This window comes from Balaenoptera acutorostrata, chromosome 9, assembly GCF_949987535.1.
Source record: "Balaenoptera acutorostrata chromosome 9, mBalAcu1.1, whole genome shotgun sequence".
Classification (NCBI taxonomy): domain Eukaryota; kingdom Metazoa; phylum Chordata; class Mammalia; order Artiodactyla; family Balaenopteridae; genus Balaenoptera; species Balaenoptera acutorostrata.
The window spans coordinates 103,849,804-103,871,371 of NC_080072.1; the positions used below are offsets into that span (position 1 = coordinate 103,849,804).

The window sequence follows — 21,568 nt, forward strand, 5'->3', positions numbered from 1 at the left end:
TTTCTCTCTTTTTTAAATTTTAGACCTTAAACAGGGTCTTTTCGGCAATTTAAGATGAATTTTTAACAATCATTCTCTCTAAATTCCTGTGGGATAGCAAAAATTACCATTTTAAAGACAAAGAGGGAGAGAGAGGAAAAAGTACTTAGTATTACAGTAAAAAATCTGTGATTTTTGTAATTTTTTAAAAATAATTTCACCTATTAAATATTTTTAATATTCTAATAATGGAAAATTTCAAAACTCTTTGGAAGAAATGGATGGACTTGGGCTGTGTTGGGGAAAAAAAGGACTGAAGTCCAGAAATTTGGAGTCTCAGAAGTAATTTGTTGTCATAGTTGTGATTATATAAGTAAAATCAGACAAGTTTAAAGACAGTACTCTTTAATGAATCTCTAGGTACAATAGGCAGTTCCTCCCAAGGAGATGTCGATTCCATTCTCCAGCACCCACTACCGAATTCCACAAGGATTTGGGAATCTTCTTGAAGGGCTCACACGTGAGATTCTGAGGGAGCAACCAGACAATATACCAGCTTTTGCAGCAGCATATTTTGAGAATCTTCTAGAGAAAAGAGAGAGTAAGCTGTTTTAAAATCGGCATTTTTAAAAAAATAAGAGACTAAGCATTTGATTATGGTGAGACCTGCTTAAGACCATTATTATTCCACAGAAAGCCTTTATGGGGCAGGTATCTTCAACTAATAGTTCTTGCTACTTGAAACAGCATGTGCCTTTTTGACAGGCTCTCTTAAATCACGTTATTTCACATTATTGAAGATTACCTGTTTATCACTCAGACCTTCTTCTTTGTATTTCTTATGGACACGTGGGGTGGAAGGGGAGCTCAGGAGAGCACCCACTCTAGCTATCTGTTTTCCAGCATGCTGTTCCTATGCCTCCCAGGCAGTTGACTGTCTATTCTTCCTGGGAGGAGAGTTTATGGTTTTCTTTACATTTTGACTCTTCTTACTTGAAAGTATTATTAAGTATTGTAAAAAAATAATTCTATACTCCTTAGATTCAATAAGTTGGTATTCACAGGGGTATATGAAACTGTTCCTCAATAAAGGTACAGAGAAAAACTGCTTTGAAAAGTGAACTTCCAGCTTGGGAAGGTAATTTATATTCTTTTTCTATATTTCCAAGGTCCCATCCTGTCCAGAGACTAAGATTCCTGCCAACAGTGACTCTTTGGTTGAGAGCCAAAGCAGAGTTTCTTCACTTCCATAAATAAAATTTCCAAATTCACAGCCTTGAAGGTTCATGACAATCAAGACCTGACCCGCTGGTCAAAATGAGAATTATTACAGCTATAAGTTTCTATTAAAAACCCTGACTAGAACAACCATTTTGTTTAAGCTGTCATCATTACTTTTGATTACAGTTTTCCAACAGAGTAGTAAAGGTGACTAGAAATAGTCACAAGCAAATAAACATTCCATTTTTAATCATTTTACAATTTATTGTTACTTGAGGAAGCAACCCAAATATTCATCATAGAGGATTTTTTGAATAAACTTGAGTACATCTACACTACTGATTAATGTATAGATGTAAACAAACAGACAAAAATGGAACGAGGAAGATCTCTATGATGTTATGCAGTGACCCTCAGGATATATTCAGTGAAAAAAGTAAGGTTGAAAAAAATGTATTTAGTATGCTACCAATTATCTAACAAAGAGGTGTTGATATGAATACATAAGCGTTCATTTATATTTTTTAAATGGAAGAATAAATCTTTAAAAAATTAACATTTACCTCTAAAAAAAAAAAGCAAAAAGACATTTACCTCTAGCAGGAGAAGGAACAGAGAGCAGAGGGAACAGGATAGAAGCTAGACTTGTCTGAATACATCTTAAATTCAAAATCATATATGTTTCACATAGTTATAAAATAGAATTAAAATTTTAAATTGTTAAGCAATTTCTAAATTTAGAAGCAAAGTGAAACAAATGAACCTAACTAGTATTAAATGGGTAACATAACCGCACAAAAAAGAATTATTTCAAGAGACTTTATAACACACTACTTTGTGCATTCCTGGTGGATATAGCCTAAAAACAATATGAAGTTTTAAAAAAAAATCTTAAATTGTTTTCAGTTATCACTGGAAATAATAATATTTAATAATATTATAGTGCAGTTATTCTGTAATTTTTTATATACTGTAGAACATAACAAATAAGTAACTATCCTACTGTTATTAGGAATAGGATTTTTTAGTGTAAGAAAAATGACATACAAATATAAAAATGAAAGAAGTTAATAAAATCCCATAATTCTAAATTTGAATTGAAAAATATCATCAGACTTCATGATATATTTTCTCTTTGAAAAGTGAAAGTATTATTTTCTAGCTCTCTGTATTTTTTAAAGGCCTCAAAACAATGACCAACCCAGTACCAGTGAGCACCTAGTCCCTACACTTTGGCCTCCAGCTACCATCTTCCAGGAACCAGAGCTTCTTGGAGAACTAACCAATCCCATAAACTGTGCAGGAAATAGGCAAGATGAGCCTCAACACCTTGCCATACCAGAAAATAAGAAAACTATCAAAGATTATTAGAGTTGTTTCCAAAGGGCTCAGGAACATCTGAGCACCTGAATAAGCTCCTACTGGCCAATTTTGGACAATTAGAGCATCAATAAGATTTATAAATGCAGTGGATTGAAATTCATTCAATTTGTTAAATATTCATTAGTTCATAATTATTTACTAAAAAAAAAACAAAAAAAACCCCAGAAAACTTGTTGAGAGGATCCTAAGGAACCAACTGATTAATCTGAAAACTGGTAAATAAAGGAAAAGAATCAAACCTTTAACCTGCCTTTTATGTAAGAACTGTATTTCAGGGTAACCAAACAGGGAAAGTATTTTTTACTGAGTACTCCAGAAATAAAGAAGTAATGATCAAATTAGAACATTGCCATTTTGCAACCCCTAAAGAAATTATCTAAGCAGTCATCATCAATGGGCCCATAAAAATTGTATAAAGAGAAACAACCAGATATTATATATCTCCTGGCAGAATTATACCGCACTACCTATGAAGTATTCTTGAAAAAAAAAAATCAAACCTGAATCAGATAAGACCTATAGATCTAACTAGCAATCTACAGGAAATTTGAAGGCAGAGGAACTTGGTAAAAAATCATAGTGGGAATGAAATCAGAAATATCTAAACTGTGGAAAACTCCAGAGGAAAAATGACTCAATTTCCTCAACAAATAAATTGCAATGAAAAAAATGTGGGGTGGGAGGTAGGGAGGTTTCAATTATAAGAAATTTAAAAGACATAACAAAAGGCTGTGTGTGCCCATTATTTGGGTCCTGATTTGAACAAATCAACAGTAAAAAAAAAAAATAAACAAAAATAAATTAGACAATGGGAGAAATTTGGATAGTTGATGATATTAAGGAATTATTGTTAGTAGTTTTAGGTGTGATAATGGTATTGTGGCTTTATATCTTAGAGATGCATACTGAAGCAAGTATTTGTAGATAAGATAGTAAGATGCCTAGGATTGGCTTGAAAATAATCAGAAGAAAGGGCAGGAAAGTGAGTGAAGTTCCAAATAAAATAAGATCAATCATGAGATTATAATTGTTGAATCTGAGTAATGTGCTCATGGAAATTTGTTATATTATTCTCTCTACTTTCTAAGTCTGAAATTCTTCATAATGAAAAGTTAAAGAAAAATTCTGTTTAAATACTTCTATGTCAACTGACTACATAATATGCCTAATTTTTAAAAACTTCTCCCATCCTTCACTTTTCCAAACTTCCTTACTATTTAACATTTATTTTTTTTACATTTTCCCCCATGTTTGCTAATACATAATGAGTTTCCATAACTATATAATGATAAATTTCTATACTTATATTTAAGTATTAACATTTGTTCTCTGTCTCTCCCATTTTACTGTAAACTCTGAAAGCAGCAATTAGGTTTTTTAACTGCCTTTCTAAATATCCTCAAGGGTTCATCTAATGTTTAATTCATCATCATATATTTAATAATCACTGGTTATATCTACAGCAGTAGGCTGTGTACAGCATCAATAAAATTTTTGACTGGAAGTAAAGGACCTATAATTTGAAAAAGAAAACATTTTATGTTACTAGTCTACATTTACTTTAATGAACTCAAAGTAAGTCTGAAATTATTATATTTTTGTTATTCAGAAACCAACTTTGATCCAGCAGAATGGGGGACTATGGTAGATGACCGCTTCTATAACAACCATGCATTCAAGGTATGGTCCCGTGAAGCTATTGGATTTGGTTAATTCTTCTCCCTGTCTCCAATACAGAGATTATTGGGATCTCCCAAAATCATGAATATTGTGAGAGGCATCACAAATATCTTATGAAACCTTTTTAATTGTGCTGTTCTTTCTGGCAAGAAATTCTTTTCTAAGATATCTGAATCGTGTACAGTACTTAGCTTAAATTTAAAGATGATCAACAGGAAACATGTACTTGAAAGTGATAGAATAATTACTTTCATTTGTTGTTCCAATGTTATTGAGTACCACAGTGCTTATCAATAGCAGATACACAATAAATATTGGTTGAATTAATGAATGATATTTCATAAAATAAAACGCTGTTTGTCCAATTATTTCATTATCGTTGACGTCTTACAAAAGACTGATTAGAATTAAAGATGGTAATGGTTTAGAGTCTTCTCTATTACGCCAATCTGTTCAGAGAAAGAATCCATCTTCTCTTTAGCAGCATTCTCAGAACCAGTCTTTCTCAACCAAGACGCCTCAAAATAATTAAGCCCTAAGCCAAAGGCATCCATTGCACGTAAGGAATCAATGTCTCTTCTTTGTATCTAGAATGATTCTATTTATGTACCGTCCTTTGGAAAATTGAGAAAAATAATCACTTCAAGAATTCTGTGTTCTATGATCCCAACGAGGAACACCGGTTGAGAAAGGCTGTGTGTGATCCAGCGTCATTGCCTCCAACTGGCAACTTGGTGGAAATTCAATCTCAGGCTCTACCCCAGGTCTACAAATCAGAGGTTAAATTTTAACAAGATCCACAAAGTAACTTGTAGGTACATTAAAGTCTGAGAAGCACTACTCTAGGCAAGTATGATAATACATTAGCCATGAAGCAGCAGCAGATATTAGAATTAAAAGGAGTCAACAAAGGTCAAATTTTGATGGTGTTGCACAGTAGATTTGGGGAATTTCCTGAGGAAATCCCCCTGTCACTTATTCCATGAGTTCAAAAGTGAAGTTCCATCCATCTGTGCCTGCCAGATATGGGGGTGTTCTGTTTATTTCCATTTAACTAGATTCTGTGTGTTCATGTTTTATTGAAATCAAAGGAATAATGTTGAAAAATTTTAAATCTTATTCACATAGCAATTTTAGAGTGGTTTTTCTTCTCTTTTGAATTCTAAAGGCTTTATTTGATTAGCTTATATGTCCTTAAATTTATGTTTTATGAATTTAAGAAGCTCTTCCCATAAGGTTTTGAATTAACCATGCTTCTATTCTGGAGTAAGATTTCAGTAACCATGTCAAAATAGACGGAGCTGGTTTCCCTTTTTTCTATTTAAATCCTTCCCCACAGCAAAACTTACTTCTTTGACTCAGTTTTTAATCTACAAATGTCATTAAAAAGTCAACTTGACCTCATACTATGGAATACAATAGCATTTATTTCATTCCTGTTTGAGAAACTATTGGCACCTCTTTTTTATTCCTTGTTCAGGATTCATTACAGCATCATATCAACTTTTAGTATAAGACAATGGTTTGTTTTTAATATAAAACAATATTATACACATTCCAAAAGCAAAAGATCAAACTTTTTTTAACCAATTCCTTGGTCTTTAACATTTGTTTATGCATATTTCCTTGAGAATTTTCTTTTATCCCTTTTCCCAACCTACTTTCCTTGTTAAAAAATATGTGTTTAATTCCCACCACTTATCAATAACTTAAAGTAATATTTAATTACCTTTAAGCAGTTTGATCCAAGACTTTACTGTTTTGGAAACATTCCCTATTTGGCCCTCTCCCCTCTAGGAGCAAGAACCACTGGAGAAATGTGAGCCTGGAAAAGAAAAGTCTCAGACATCTATGAAAGAGGTGACAGCCTTAGTAAGTTATATTTTCCATGTACTATTGGATTCCTACAAAGAATGACATCCCTCAATTTAAAATTATCCTCCAAATATGAATCCAGTCTGTTATCCATATTGCTAAAATCATGATTTTGCTTTTTAGATAACTAGCACCAGTGATATACTAACTGGTGGATCAGTTTTAGCCATGCCTCTTATAAAGGAAAACTCACTCTTCCCCTTAAAAATAAAATCTTATTTTCCAAGATTATGGAAGAAGATTATGGATGGGAAAATCTCCCCAAGGGGAAGAACAGACAAAAATCACAGCCTCAGTCTTTTTTTTTAAATTTTTTATTGAGGCAAAGTTGCTTTACAATGTTGTGTTAGTTTCTGCTGTACAGTGAAGTGAATCAGCTATATGTATACATATATCCCTTCTGTTTTGGATTTCCTTCCCATTTAGGTCACCACAGAGCATTGAGTAGAGTTCCCTGTGCTATACAATAGGTTCTCATTAGTTATCTATTTTATACACAGTGGTGTATATATGTCAATCCCAATCTCCCAGTTCATCCCACCCCTTCCCCCTACTGGTGTCCATACATTTGTTCTCCACGTCTGTGTCTCTATTTCTGCTTTGCAAATAGGTTCATCTGTACCATTTTTCTAGGTTCCACATATATGCATTAATATGCGATATTTGTTTTTCTCTTTCTGACTTACTTCACTCTGTATGACAGTCTCTAGGTACATCCACGTCTCTACAAATGACCCAATTTTGTTCCTTTTTATGGCTGAGCAATTTTCCATTGTATATATGTGCCACATCTTTATCCATTCATCTGTCGATGGACATTTAGGTTGCTTCCATGACCTGGCTACTGTAAATAGTGCTGCAGTGAACACTGGGGGTGCATGTGTCTTTTTGAATTATGGTTTTCTCAGGGTATACAGCCTCAGTCTTGATCCTTCGGATTCACCTTCCACTTCAGGAACTTCTCACTAATTGATGCTGTCATCACCACACAGTGGTAAATGTTCAGACATAACAAAAGGAAGCTCATGGGGAATTGCATACAGCCAAATAAAATGGCTTTACACAATGAGTCCTACTCATCTTCCATGCATTTCGCTCTACAAAAATGACTTCCTGCCTGACAGCCTACATCCAAGCAACAGTGGGTTAGGCTCGGTCCACTCTCAAAGATGCCTGTATTCAGTGGTGTGCTAAAGCCAGCTCTTAAGAGACAATCGTGCACATATGTACACAACCCCATGTTCAGTAATATCACTTTGATCGCTTGAAATCAGCCACAGTGGGAGTATTAAGATCATGATAAATACTACAAATCAGGACCAATACTACATGATAAATACCACAAATCAGGACCAATTTTTTTTTCTGGAGAGCCAGTTGTTAAACATTTACCAGCATGTCACTGCCTATATGCTTCGTAGTCCAGATTCAAGAGGACCAAGCCTAGTGAGAAAGAAGAACTCACAGTCTACAGTGTTGAAGGCCAAACTGCTGAGTTTCTTTTCATGTATTAATGTCCCAGTTAGTTACACAATAATTGACACCCAAAATGGGCAATCCCCCTCCAGGAATACCTTACTTCCTACCCAGTGGGTCATAAGTTTACCTTATAACCTTTATAAGTCATCTCAGAATTATATCAGTGCAACTCAATCAGCCTAACATTAGCATAAGATGCAGTGGGAGGACAGGAAAGAAGGAAGGTAGTGTCAGTTCCTTACATCTTTAATAGGTGCCCTTACACAGGTTTTTATGACTTTGAATTGAGAGCCCATTGATTTCCAACTTCAGCATAATTCATTTGCCCACATTAGGGTATCATCTCAGAGGATTTTATACCAATCTGTTTGCATATTAAAGTTTAAGAGCTAGATTTGCCTCTTTGTCATGGGGGGAGGGGGAGATTTGAACAACCCAAAGGTCCATTAGTAGGAGAATGAGTAAATAAATCAAAGTATATCAGTACAATGGACTACAATGGTGTCATAAAAAAAAATAGGAATGGGCAGAATTATATACTGAATAACATAGAAAAAGGGAAAAAGGGAACCAAGATACATTGTTACATGGAAAAAGTAGCTGCAGAACATTGTGATTAGCATGATCTCATTTTTTTAATAAAAAGGCAAATATATACCCATATGGATACATTTGTATATAGAGAAATTTTAGAAGGATATATATACTCAATCCATAATGATGGGTTACCTTTTAGGTATAGGATTTGGGAAGATGGAGAAAACTTTCACTACCAGTGGTATTTAAGTTTTTAAATGTATATGTATCACTTTTATAATTTAAAAAATATATTAAAAGCTATATATCTATTGACCTGTACACTTAAGATCTGTGCATTTCACTATCTGTAAATTATATCTAAATTTTTTTTAAAAGGAAGCTGTGTACAAAAATTCAACCAACCATGCTAAAACTGATTTTATTGGACTAAATGGATTCCTCTTTGGCATTTCACTTTAAATGTATGATTTTAATTAGCTCATCATTGAGAAATTAAAAATAATCCATTTTGTGTAATCATGATTATTTTGAAACAGCACATTTACTATTCTTCTTGGCATTTTTACCCTGCTTCAAGGATTCTCACTAATTTCCCCCAAAAAAATGTTAAATAGGAAGCTGTTAAATAGGAGCTGTTTTGCGGGGAAGAAGTTGGCAATGATCTTTTATTGCAGAGACATATCAAAGCGTGACAAAACAAAATGTCTGATATTTTGGCATTCACTACTTGGTACATATACAACGTGATGATATATAAAATTCCTTCAGGAAGCAATCCATCTCGATTGTTACATCCCTAAGTTGATTAAGTTTATGCACTTATTTTTATAGCATCAAAATATGAGATGCCTAAGAAGTCTCTTACTTTTTCTCCTTTCTGAGAATGAATCTTCTGAAGAAGACAAGGACATGGAGGAAAATGCTGCTCTCAAAATCCAAGCAGCCTTCCGGGGACACTTAGCCAGAGAGGAGGTAAAGAAAATGAAATCGAGTGATCTTCAAGAAAAAACAGAGGAAAACGAGTGAGGAGACTGGCTTTACCCCCCAGAAAACATGAAAAAATCCAAATCCATCAACCTTGTTGTGACTGTCTTTTTTTCTTAATAAGTGAGATTTGATGTAGTGAAATAACATTTGTTGCCATTGTGAAAATCTGTCGTGAGCATTTGTTTAATAAACATGCCATTGAACACATGCCTCTTGAAGACTTCTCTGAGATCATGAGTCTTATTTATGCTTCTCCCAAGTCTATGTCTAGAGACCCTTGGATTTAGAGTTACAAAGCTGGAGTATCTGAGTTTTCAGAGATCTCAGAGGCTGTGTGATTTAACCATTATCTAATGAATAACTCCGCTCTATCACATCCCTGAAAAATAGTCCTTTGGCTCCTCTTTCACTCCCAGTAGTAGAGAATTCCACTGCTTTTCAAGGATAGTCCATTTAGTTTTTGAATAACTCAAATTATTAGAAAGATAAGTTGAGTCAAAAATCTGTCTCCCTGTAAGTTTCACCCATTGGTTTTCATTTGTCATGTATGCAATCTTTTATTGAAAAAAAATGTATTACGCACAATTCATGTGCTGGGATTTAGTAGTAAATATCTGCTCATACACTCATGCAGCTGACAGTTTTCTTTTTTTTTATTGTCTTGCTCTCCAGAACCACACAGAATAAGACTAATGCGTAACATTTGCAAAAAACAAAAGTTATCATAACATCATAAATGCTCTCTTCTTTAGCTAAAACTTCCCAAGTTTCTTTAATGTGTAAATGATAATACCTATTTCACAAATTCAGGAGCCTATGTCTTTTTTTTTTTTTTCAATGAACCATTCAAGCTGCCAGTGCCTTATTTTTAGAAAGTTCAGTTTTCCCTTTCTGAGGCTTCCCCACCCTAGAATATCCAAGAAACTGCAGGGTTCATGTCTTAGACCAAAAGATGCAGTTCCCTTCCCAAAATAAAACGGAGAGAAAGTGGAGTCTTAACTTAATTAATGTTGTTGCCTTCTACGAGCAGCAGACTGAGGTAATGTCCTGGCTGGTTAATATTCCTGTCTGCACCACAATGGATGTCCCAGGCTTTGGTTCTAGGGTGACACCTCTCTTAGTTCACAGTCACACAGCCATTATTTCCCAAAGCTCAATAACATGCTTGGGCGGCTCAGACTTGAAGAGCTTCTAAAACCAGCCGTATGTTATGCACATCAACTGCATACACTGAGATCCCTGTCTTAAGCTCAGACATTCTCTTTTTGCAAAGCAGAAAGGTACCCCATTTGAGTTACCCGATTGCCCTTTCCTATCAGAGCCTTTATTAGGCTCTACAACAGAAGTTCACCCAAGTGATCTTCTCCACCCAAATACAGATGACTTATGCCAATGATTTCAACGTTGTGACATTCATCCTCTAATCACTCACCTCCAGGCAGCCATCCCTCTTCCAAGGTCTTACTGCCAATAGAGAGCTATGTGCTAGCTAAACACAAGTCTCTAATACCCAATGGACCCCTTCCACCCATCCTTAACCCCCTTCTCCCAGGCTTAGAGAGAAAAAAATCAACTGTCTTCCAGGATTCCAGCTGTTCATTCCCTCATTCCATTCAAAGCACCTATTCCAATCCAACCCCTTTCCACCCCAAACAAAGTCATCCCGCTTGGGAGATTATCAAGGGGACTCCAAATTAAGGCAAAAACTTGACTTCCCTGTCCTGGAGAGAAGACCAGAAGAGAAAAAGTGTTTTTCCCAGTGAATATATAGCGGGGCAAAAAAAGATACCAGTTAACTTTTTCAATAATTCTAATATACATGTGAAGTGATTAAAACTGTGCCTTCCATATAGTCAGTATACACACACACACACACACATACACACACACACACACACAAATCTAGGGATGGTGATATTTTTGCTTCATGTGTCCTGTTCAGAACCCATGCTGAAAATGCTACCCGGGGCATGACCATGGTGGTCACAGAAGCACAAGCAGGAAAAGCCAACATAGGAGAATATTTCAAGCTTTTGCTCCTAACACTTCCACTAACATCCCATTGACCAAACAAAGTCATTTGACCGAGCCCAAAGTCAAGAGGTGAGGAAATACACTGCTTACCATGAAACCATGGCAAAGGCCTCGTGTATGCGTAGTACTACTATGAAGAGGTAGTGAAGAGTTGTGAGGAACCAATAACTCAATCTACCACAGTCTGCACTCTTGGTTATAAATATTCACATCCTTTTGACATGCAAAATACATTCATTCCTATCCCACGGCCCCTAAAAGATCCATCAAATCCTTGAAGTCCAGGATCCACATCAGGTCCTGATATGGCTCTTCTTGATGTAGAGACCTATGAATTAAAAGAGCAAGTGTCTTGGGAATTCTCTGGCAGTCCAGTGGTTTCACTGCCGAGGGCATGGGTTCGATCCCTGGTCAGGAAACTAAGATCTTACAAGCTGTGTGGCGTGGCCAAAAAAAGAAAAAAAAGCAAGTGTCTTCTCATACGCCCAACATACCACAAATAATGGACAGGGATAACATACCCACTAAAAAGTACTCTCATTTATAAAGGAGAACAATGGAAGCAAATAGCAGTCACTGGTCCAAACCAATTATAAAATCCCACTGAGCAAAGGTCCTCAGGTTCCTCTATTTGGGGAGGGGAGATAATGTTTCATGATTAAGCGCTGATTCTGCTCCCTAAGAATGACTGTCCAGTCTAGTCTCCATAGCTCTTATTTCTACAATCTAGGCAATCATTCTTTTTCCATCATCTTCCATACATCTTTCCTTGGAAAGGGCATTGGAAAATTACCCTTTTGGGTGGATGTGTCTCAACCTGATTCCTGTCTGTAGAAAACCGAGAGTACAAAGATGTTTACATCTCGCACACCCTCAGCCTCTTTTAGTTGTTGGTAATGCTTTGCCAATAAACTTTTCCAAGAAACTTTGTGGGTTTTCTGTGTGTTTGACTCTAGTCAGCTCCATGTGTCAAAAGCTACACTCACAATTTCTTTATAGATATGCTTCCCTCTCTCTCTAGATTTAATTCTATTGAGGAGTGAAGAATTGGAACCAATATTTCAATAAACTACAGCCTCGTAGCTGTCATAACTGATCTCCCCGCCTCCATTCTTTTCCCCTTTCAACACAGAGGCCAGAATGTCCTGTTATAGTTTACGTCATATCATGTGACTGCTCTTCCTAAAACCCCCAGTGGTTTCTCATCTCACTCCGAGTCAAAGCTAAAGTCTTGATAACGGTCTACAGAGTTCTATGCAGATCTTGCCTCCCATTACCTCTCTAACCACTTTTCCTTATCTTTTTAGTTTTTCTCCTTGTTTCCGAACACCATTCCATCCAACCTGTTTACTGCCTGTTTCCTGCTGCTGGAACGAATGCTCTTGGAGGATAGGGATTTGCTACTTTGTTCACAGCCTTTTTAACATGCACCCAGAAAGGGTAACTTATTTCTGCTGGCTTAAACAGAAGTGGGAGAAGTCCTAACAAATATCCCTTCTGTCAAATTATCTTTTTTTTTTAACCAGTCATCAATTTTATACACATGAGTGTATACATGTCAATCCCAATCACCCAATTCAGCACACCACCATCCCTACCCCACCACGGTTTTCCCCCCTTGGTGTCCATACGTTTGTTCTCTACATCTGTGTCTCAACTTCTGCCCTGCAAACCGGTTCATCTGTACCATTTTTCTAGGTTCCACATACATGCGTTAATATACGATATTTGTTTTTCTCTTTCTGACTTACTTCACTCTGTATGACAGTCTCTAGATCCATCCACGTCTCAACAAATGACTCAGTTTCGTTCCTTTTTATGGCTGAGTAATATTACGTTGTATATATGTACCACAACTTCTTTATCCATTCGTCTGTCAATGGGCATTTAGGTTGCTTCCATGACCTGGCTATTGTAAATAGTGCTGCAATGAACATTGGAGTGCATGTGTCTTTTTGAATTATCTTTGTTTGGGTTATACATCCATCCCTGAATATCATTGAGGACTGGGGAAAAGAATATGCTAATTGGAGTACACCGATCACTGTCAGATCCCGCCCCTGGAGTAAGGGGTCAGCTGGGTGAAAGTCAAGGCAATTTGAAGTTCCTTGTAGGAAACAGAGTAATGTCAGGAGGAAGGGATAATGGATGCTGGGCAGCAAAACAACAAATACCCATCACAGTACTTTAATCCACATGGCTTCTCACTACACTGCACCGTTTATTAAATTTTTTGTCAAAACCAAAGGCTAGGGAAGCATCGAGAAAAAAGGAAATAGTTAAAACAGTGAAGGAGGGGTTAACAAACACGGGCATGTAGAGATTTAAGTCGCCTGCCATAGAAATTGCAATGTGAACGGTGTTTCTTGGAGCTGTGCAATGCAAACGGGAATCTCCCAAAAGAAAGAGCTTTGGAGTCTAGGAGAATATGAAAATCGTGTGAGAGAGAAAACACGGAAACCATTTTCAAAATACATGCAAAATGTCGCTCTATGAGCAGCCACGTGTGAGAGTTCGTGAACATGAATTTTTCATAGAACGTTCGTATGAGCACTGTACCTAGAGGAAAGCAACCTTCTATCAAGATCGTCAATCAGTCCTCTTTAATAAATATAAGTCCAGTATAATCTGGAGGGACATGCTCTCTGTTGCACTGTGTACGGAGCTCGATCCGTGTCTCTGTGAGTGAGAGATGAGGCCCAGGTAAGAATCGGATTATTACTGTCATTCCGCCTCTAAACATATATCATTCACTTCTTTTTTAAATCAGAGTAGATTTTCTTTAACAAAATATGTTTACCTTTTCATACATTTATTCTAGTCCAAAACACTTTATTTTAATTTAAAAAAATTTCTTTTTCTTTTTTTTTTTTTTGGCCGCGCCATGCAGCAGGTGGGATCCTAGTTCCCCGACCAGGGATTGAACCCATGACCCCTGCGGTGGAAGCACGGAATCTTAACCACTGGACCATCAAGGAAGTCCCCGTAACACTTTATTTTAAAATAATCTTCATCTTAAAGTACTGCATTTAAAAAAATATTTTAGAACATGGGTCAATGTCAAAATTTGCTAATTAAGCAAACATTTCTTTCAATGTTTAATAATTTTCCATACTTAATAATATCATTCACTTTTGTTGTTGTTTTAAAGCAAACGAAACACTGACTTCCCTAATTTCTCAATAAAATTAACCCAGTAGTTCCTCTCTATACCTCAAAACAACTTGAGTTTGAGTTTCCTAACATTTGAAAACATTTCAGCAGGTACCATATTTTCTCCAACTGCGGGTTTTCTCCCATGAAATTCTTCCCATGATCTTATTTTGTGGGAAGGAGGGGAGATTATACAGGAGCCAGGTACTAATTTCCCACATGCAGCTCTCTTGGCCTGAGGATATTTCTAAAGTGCAGTTTACAAACATAGGACTAGCACTTCGGCTCTTCATTTTTAGTCCTCTTTTCCCTCTCCCATCTATCTCTAAAGAGCGTATAATGACGACCCATTTTGTATCAATTTATGATGTTAATAAACTCATTTCCAATCTGAAGTGCTTTAGACAAATAGCGCTACTGGGATTGACAGTTATTTATGCCTGTGAGGCTCTCAGAAGAGACTGAACATGCAAAATACAATATTTCACAATGTGAAATTATTTTCGTGAATGAAATGTGCTTGGGAGTAACCAGTCTCTGTTGTGTAGAGCAAAAAAGCAAACCCCTGCCAGGTGACAATGTCACTGTAACTAAAATCTCAAGAGCCACCACACTCATGACCAAACACCGTGGCAGAGGATGGTCAACACTCCAAGACCAAGAAATCACCAGCAGAAGTGTATAAACACACTACCCCAAGGGGGTCAGATATAATGGAGAAGGTGTGAACATTGGCCATCATTCTCTCCCTGAAGACACCTATCTCAGAGGCTTCTGACCAAGAACCAAGGCATTTTATTCCAGTGAAATTACATTACTAAGAAGTAGAGCTCAGTTTGATAAAGCAGGCATTAAACCGATTTTGGAAGCTATCAGAAAAACCTGTTTTTGAAACAATAGAAAGCACGCTTGGCTGGAGACCTAACATGCGATTGGTAGGGAAACATGATCACTACAGTGTAATCCTGACGATGAGTTTAGAGTCACTTGCTTTCAGATTGCTTGGCTAACGTAAGCCTAGGGTGTGCTGCCCAGACCTGCCTCCAACCCCACCCCACTTTTTCAGCACTGAAGGCTACTTCCTTTCTAGGAATTGCCTTCAGTGTTTCGGAGCTGCTTCAGCCTAGATTGCACCCTCCCTGGAGGCGGCTTGCATCTAATGACTAGCCACTGCAGTGGTACAAGGGCTGGGCCCTTTGCCTCAAACTGAGGCAACCCTGAAGGGCCAGCCCAGCTCTCAGCCAGCCATAGGACTGGCTGAGGCTGTGTTGCAACTTTATCACATTTCAACTTGGTCTCCTATCCAGTCCTGCTTCCCTTCCATCCTTACAGGTGTTGGTCCTGAATACACTCTCCTATCAATCACTTCTACTCACTCTCTAAACTGTTGGTCCAAAAAAACCATTCCCAGGGGACCCAACCTATGGTAGGTAAGGTGATAATCTCTGACATATCTGCACATTTAAAAAGTCCTTTTTTTCCTTTTTAAAAAAATTTTTTTTAACACTGTTTTTAAAGTTTTTTTTTTTTGATATGGACCATTTATAAAGTCTTTGCTGAATTTGCTACAATATTGCTTCTGTTTTATGTTTTGGTTTTTTGGCTGCAAGGCATGTGGGATCTTAGGTCCCCCACCAGGGATCGAACCTGTGCCCCCTGCATTGGAAGGCAAAGTCTTAACCACTGGACTGCCAGGGAAGTCCCTAAAAAGTCTTTTCTTCATCTAATGTCATCTGCATAAAAATTCAATGATGGGCATACCTGCTGATCAGGGGCTAATCTATAACAGAAGAATATACATTTCTATTTATCCTCTAAATGAATTCTAATTACCAAAATTCCAAATAGTAATACTATGTACTGAATTGCATCCCCTCCAAAATTCATATGTTGCGGCCCCAACCCCCAGTGTGATTTATTTGGGGCCTTTGGGAGATAATTATGTTTAGATGAGGTAATGGGGGGGTTTCCTTATGATGAAATTAGTGCTCTTATGAAAAAAAACACCAGATCTCTCTCTCTCTTCCTCTCTCTCTGTCTCTCTCTCTCTCTTTGTCTCTCTCTCTCTCCCTCCCTCCCTCCTTCCCTCTCTTTCTATAATAATGGAAGAGCTAATGGTGAGAGCTTAGCTTTGACTGACTATCGAATATCAAAATGGGAAAGAGTAGAAAGGGTCACTTAGCTATCACTTTGGGCTTCACATCAGATTTTTCTGGGGGTGGCCATTTCTTTTTAAAATTTATTTATTTATTTATTTTATGGTTGTGTTGGGTCATCGTTTCTGTGCGAGGGCTTTCTCTAGTTGAGGCAAGCGGGGGCCACTCTTCATCGCGGTGCGCGGGCCTTTCACTGTGGGGGCCTCTCTTGTTGCGGGGCACAGGCTCCAGATGCGCAGGCTCAGTAGTTGTGGCACACGGGCTTAGTTGCTCCGCGGCATGTGGGATCTTCCCAGACCAGGGCTCGAACCCGCGTCCCCTGCATTGGCAGGTAGACTCCCAACCACTGCGCCACCAGGGAAGCCCTAGGGTGGCCATTTCTTGACTATCCAGTATCACTTCCACCGTCCCCCTTTCTACTAGTACCTAGATTTTCCCTTTAGTTTCTGCCCTTCATCAACAGAGACCAAAAGTTGAGCCAGCTCTAGAAATAAATCCAGATCAGCTTAAGCCAATTAGCACCTTCATCCCTCAGCCAGCTCTCATTATTCCAAGACCAGACATGCGATTTAAGCTTATCTAATTAGGATAGAAGCTCTCAACCAGGGGTGATTTCACCCCCAGGAGACATCTGACAATGTCTGGAGCTATTTGCTTGTCACAACTCAGGGTGGGGAGGAGGAATGCTATTTGTATCTAATGGGTAGAGCCCAGGGATGCGTCTTACCATCCTCAATGCTCAGGACAGACCCCCACCCCCAAAATTATCCAGCCCAAATGTGACTAGTGTCAAGATCAAGAAATCCTGAATTCGGTATAAAAATGTCACATGGCTGCGAGGGAGAACAAGCTTTAGAATAAAGCTGACCCGATAAGAAGTAGGGCAAAAAGAAAGACATCGTACCTGTTCCTTTAGTGATCATGTCAAGGACCTGCTGAATCAAAGCTGAAGTCCGAGGACTTTCCACTTGTATGAGCCAATTAATCCCCTTTATTTTTAATAGTTTTCAGCTGCAACTGATATTCTTCTAAACTTGTGAGTCCTGTGTAAAAGAATGAGAAGGAGAAATGTAGATATGAAAAAACAAAAAAAAAGGAAAAGAAAGGAAAGGACCCAAGATAGTGACTATAGAGGGCAGCAGCTACAGCCTGATCTGCAGAGAAAGACAACAAGCTACTGTCCACCAATCAGGTCTTTGTGACCTACCAGTTGCGAGTTACAGGAATTAACAATGTAGAGGATGAAAGAAGTACAAAAATCATGAGTCTTTCTTTCCTCAAGGGACCATAGACATTCATCAAGGAGAGAAAACATACATCCACAAAAAGAATACAGGAAAGATAGAGAAAGGATTTTTAAGACATAACACAAAAAGCACAAACCATAAAGGAAACATCTGATAAACATGATCACATTAAAATTTAAAACTTTCAAATATCAAAAAACACCATAAGCAAAGTGAAAAACACAGCACAGAACGAGAGGAGATATTTGTAGTTCAAAACGCATAAAATTAACAAAGATTAGTATCCAGAATATAACTCCTACTCAGCATAAAAACTATGCATGAGAATGGTAAACACTAAATTCATGATAGTGATTACTGTGGGAGGAATGGAGGGGAGTAGGATTGGAGAAGGGAACCAAAAGGATCTCAAGTGTATACAGTTGTCCCTCAGTATCCATGGGGGGTTGGTTATAGGAGTCCCCCATGGATGCAGAGTGCCCATTGTGGATGTTTCTTGTTGTTTTTTTTTTAATCTGAAGCAAATACGGCAATGAATGAAAACAAATAAGACAATTTAATGAAGCTGGGTGATGGAAACATGAATTTTTTAATATTATCCTCTATTCTTATTTGTATGTTTCAAATATGTTTTACCAAAAAAGTTTTATGAATTCCTGCAAATCATTAAGAAGAAAAAAATGAGACAAATAGACAAAAAATAAGAGCAGAAGAGGAAACCCAAGTCCAATAAGCAAACAGCAAAAACATGTTCAGCCTCCCCAGTAAGGAAAATGTAAATTAAACAATAATGAGATACAATTTCTGATTCATAAATTGGCAAAATTTAAGTCTGACAATACTAAGTGGATGATGTGGAACACCCGGAACTCACTTATACTGCTCTTGGGAATGAATGTAAATTGGCACAGTAGCTGATAGACTTGTTGACAATAAGCATACCTGTTAGTGTTTAAGAAGGTCAGTATATAATACCCCTCTCTTCCCACCCCAAATTCTGAACCAACTGAGGGAAAGTAAGGAGGAAAACTGGGATCAAAAGATAGTGTTTATTTTTTGATGATGGCCATTCTGACCGGTGTGAGGTGATACCTCATTGTAGTTTTGATTTGCATTTCTCTAATAATTAGTGATGTTGAGCATCTTTTCATGTGTTTGTTGGCCATCTGTATGTCTTCTTTGAAGAAATGTCTATTTAGATCTTCCACCCATTTTTTGATTGGGTTGTTTGTTTTTTTGGTATTGAGCTGCATGAGCTGTTTGTATATTTTGGAGATTAATCCTTTGTCCGTTGCTTCATTTGCAAATATTTTCTCCCGTTCTGTGGGTTGTCTTTTCGTCTTGTTTATACAGAGTGAGGTAAGTCAGAAAGAGAAAAACAAATATCATACATTAATGTACATATGTGGAATCTGAAAAAAATGGTATAGACGATCTTATTTACAAAGCAGAAATAGAGACACAGACATAGAGAATAAATGTATGAATACCAAGGGGGAAAGGGGTGGTGGTGGGATGAATTGGGAGATTGGGATTGACATACATACACTATTGATGCTATGTATAAAATAGATAACTAATGAGAACCTACGGTATAGCACAGGGAACTCTACTAAATGCTCTGTGGTGACCTAACTGGGAAGGAAATCCAAAAAAAGAGGGGCTTTATGTATACGTATAGCTGATTCAATTTGCAGTACAGTTGAAACTAACACAACATTGTAAAGCAACTATACGCCAATAAAAATTAAACAAAAAAAAGATAGTGTTTAGAAACAGAATATTTGTACGGGACTATGACTGAATTTGATCAGTAATTAATGCAGCTCAGGAATAGTGAGACCATCTCCCACATCTGGATACTGTTGCTATTTGGACATTGTGTCTCCTCATTTAGTGAGAGAGTGAGAATGCTTTTGTGAGAAGGTGGAAGCACAGAGTGGATTGTGTCGTTTTAGGCACGCTCAGGTAGGCTTAGGGGGATGCATGCATACCCAAGTACCCGAAAGAATAGATCATACTAGTTACTAAGCTAAGGTCCCTCAGCTTCAAGGCAGCCTTCCGGTTGGCTTTGTGATGCTGGGATTGGGCACCACACACCACACCTCTCCTTTGCGAGCTGGACCTCCTTTAGGCATTGGCAATAGGCCGTTAGGGAGACACTTCCAGGCTGGAGGAGGAGGATGGCACGTGCGCATTTCTCTCCACTTCCTGTGGGCTTCCTCTGCCTGTCGGTGTCACGTTGCGTCTTCCTCACCCCAGAGCAGTGTCCAGCCCAGAAGCAGCTGAGTCCAGCTTTCCAGCAGTCACAGCCGGCCTCAGCCACCCTTGGAGACACCAGCCCCAGCCAAGCTCCTCAGAGGTCTGAGTTACAGCTGTGTGAGGCCCTTTCACTATGTTTCTAAGTTCTAATAACTCCAATTTCTTCTCTTTGTTCCTCCAGGCCTAGGGGTGGTAGCTGCTTCGTGCAATTTCTATCTCCATAACAGCTGAGATTCCTCTGTTAGCTTTTTCAGTCACTGTGTTAACAATTCTTTACACCTGATTAACAATTCTTTATGCTATACTCTGTCTATTAAGATAACTATAGCGGGTTTTGTTGTCTGATTACATGGTGTCTAATTCAGATGGGAATCAAAATATCAGATTTTTTTTCACTTAGAAGGGTGGAGTGCAGACTGCTGGATGAAGAGGGAAGACTGAACACATGCATCTAATTCTGTATCCTCCAGAAACCCCATGAAAACAACAGCAAATGGATTTTTTTAACATGCAAATATGAAATGAGGCAAAATCAACAAGTTTTGGAAGCTGGAAACTAGATTCAGCTGAACCGAGAAAGCCAAATCCCAAGCCCATGCGAGAAAGGCTGAGAATCAACACAATTTGCACCGCGGCATTGGCAGGAATAGGCAGTACCAGTTAGTGAAAAGGGGGAGGCGACATAAAAGAAAATGGGGTAAAAGCTGCTTGAACAGCAGTTAGATCCTTAGATTCCTTTTCCCAGTCCGTGCCACTGGGAACCTGCGCCCCACATCCTGGCAGAAATCTGGAGGTTTACATTCCAGAGAGAATAGAATAGCCCCTAGACTGAGAGATACAGGCCCACTGGAGGACAGAACCACCATGCCCAAAGAAGAATGTGGTGTGACCATGTGCACTCTGAATCGTGAGCCCAGAGACATCCAGCCCTCTTTCCCATTCATCCCCCAGAGCACAGGTAGAAGGATCCTAACCTTCCAGATGAGAGATTGGAAGGCCCTTCTCTGAAGAATCTGACCTAAATAACTGACATTAGGGGTTCTCAACAAACAGCCCATCAACTCACTTTGAAACTCAAAGTCAACAAGACTACCCACATGAGAGTGAGCGTGATCCAATCAGCTTTTTGGTTCTTTACTCTTGAATAAAATCGCTCTTGATAGGCCAAGGATTTTGAGACATAAACATTTGGGCAAAGTCTCTAACATAGAAAACAGAGTTTTTTGTTTTTTTTGTTTTTTTTTAGTTTGAAACAACAGAAATTTATTCTCTCACAGTTCTGGAGGCTAGAAGTCCAAAATCAAGGTGTTGGCAGGGTTGGTTCCTTCTGGAGGCTCTGAGGGAGAATCTGTTCCATACGGCTCTCCTTCTGGTGGTTGCTGGCAATTCCTGGCATTCTTTCGCTTGTAGACACATTACTCCATCATCACATGGCCTTTTCCCTGTGTCTGTGTCCAAACCTCCCTCTTCTTATATGGACACCAGTCATTAGATAAGGGTCCACCCTCATCCAGTATGACCTCATCTTAACTTGATTACATCTGCTAAGACCCTATTTCCAAATAAGGTCAC

General features: G+C 38.1%; 1 protein-coding gene and 1 long non-coding RNA gene across 4 annotated transcripts; one reads left to right on the forward strand and one right to left on the reverse strand.

Annotated features, from left to right (window-relative positions):
- Positions 1 to 426: 426 nt before the first annotated feature.
- On the forward strand, positions 427 to 9,362 carry SPA17 (sperm autoantigenic protein 17). Of its 3 annotated transcripts, none has more exons than XM_057552989.1 (4): positions 427 to 580; positions 4,193 to 4,263; positions 6,061 to 6,135; positions 8,989 to 9,362. In XM_057552989.1, the coding sequence occupies exons 1-4, from the start codon at positions 427 to 429 to the stop codon at positions 9,181 to 9,183; spliced, it is 495 nt and encodes a 164-aa protein (XP_057408972.1). In that variant the 3' UTR covers positions 9,184 to 9,362. The 3 variants fall into 3 exon arrangements, with proteins under 3 accessions (XP_057408972.1, XP_007183496.2, XP_057408973.1); XM_007183434.3 differs by having other exon boundaries at positions 9,040 to 9,362; XM_057552990.1 differs by lacking the exon at positions 6,061 to 6,135 and having other exon boundaries at positions 9,040 to 9,362.
- On the reverse strand, positions 449 to 21,425 carry LOC130708845 (uncharacterized). Its single transcript, XR_009009264.1, has 3 exons — positions 21,272 to 21,425; positions 17,392 to 17,530; positions 449 to 564 (listed from the first exon to the last, which is right to left on the reverse strand). It is a non-coding gene; the product is annotated as an uncharacterized LOC130708845 (long non-coding RNA).
- Positions 21,426 to 21,568: the final 143 nt, after the last annotated feature.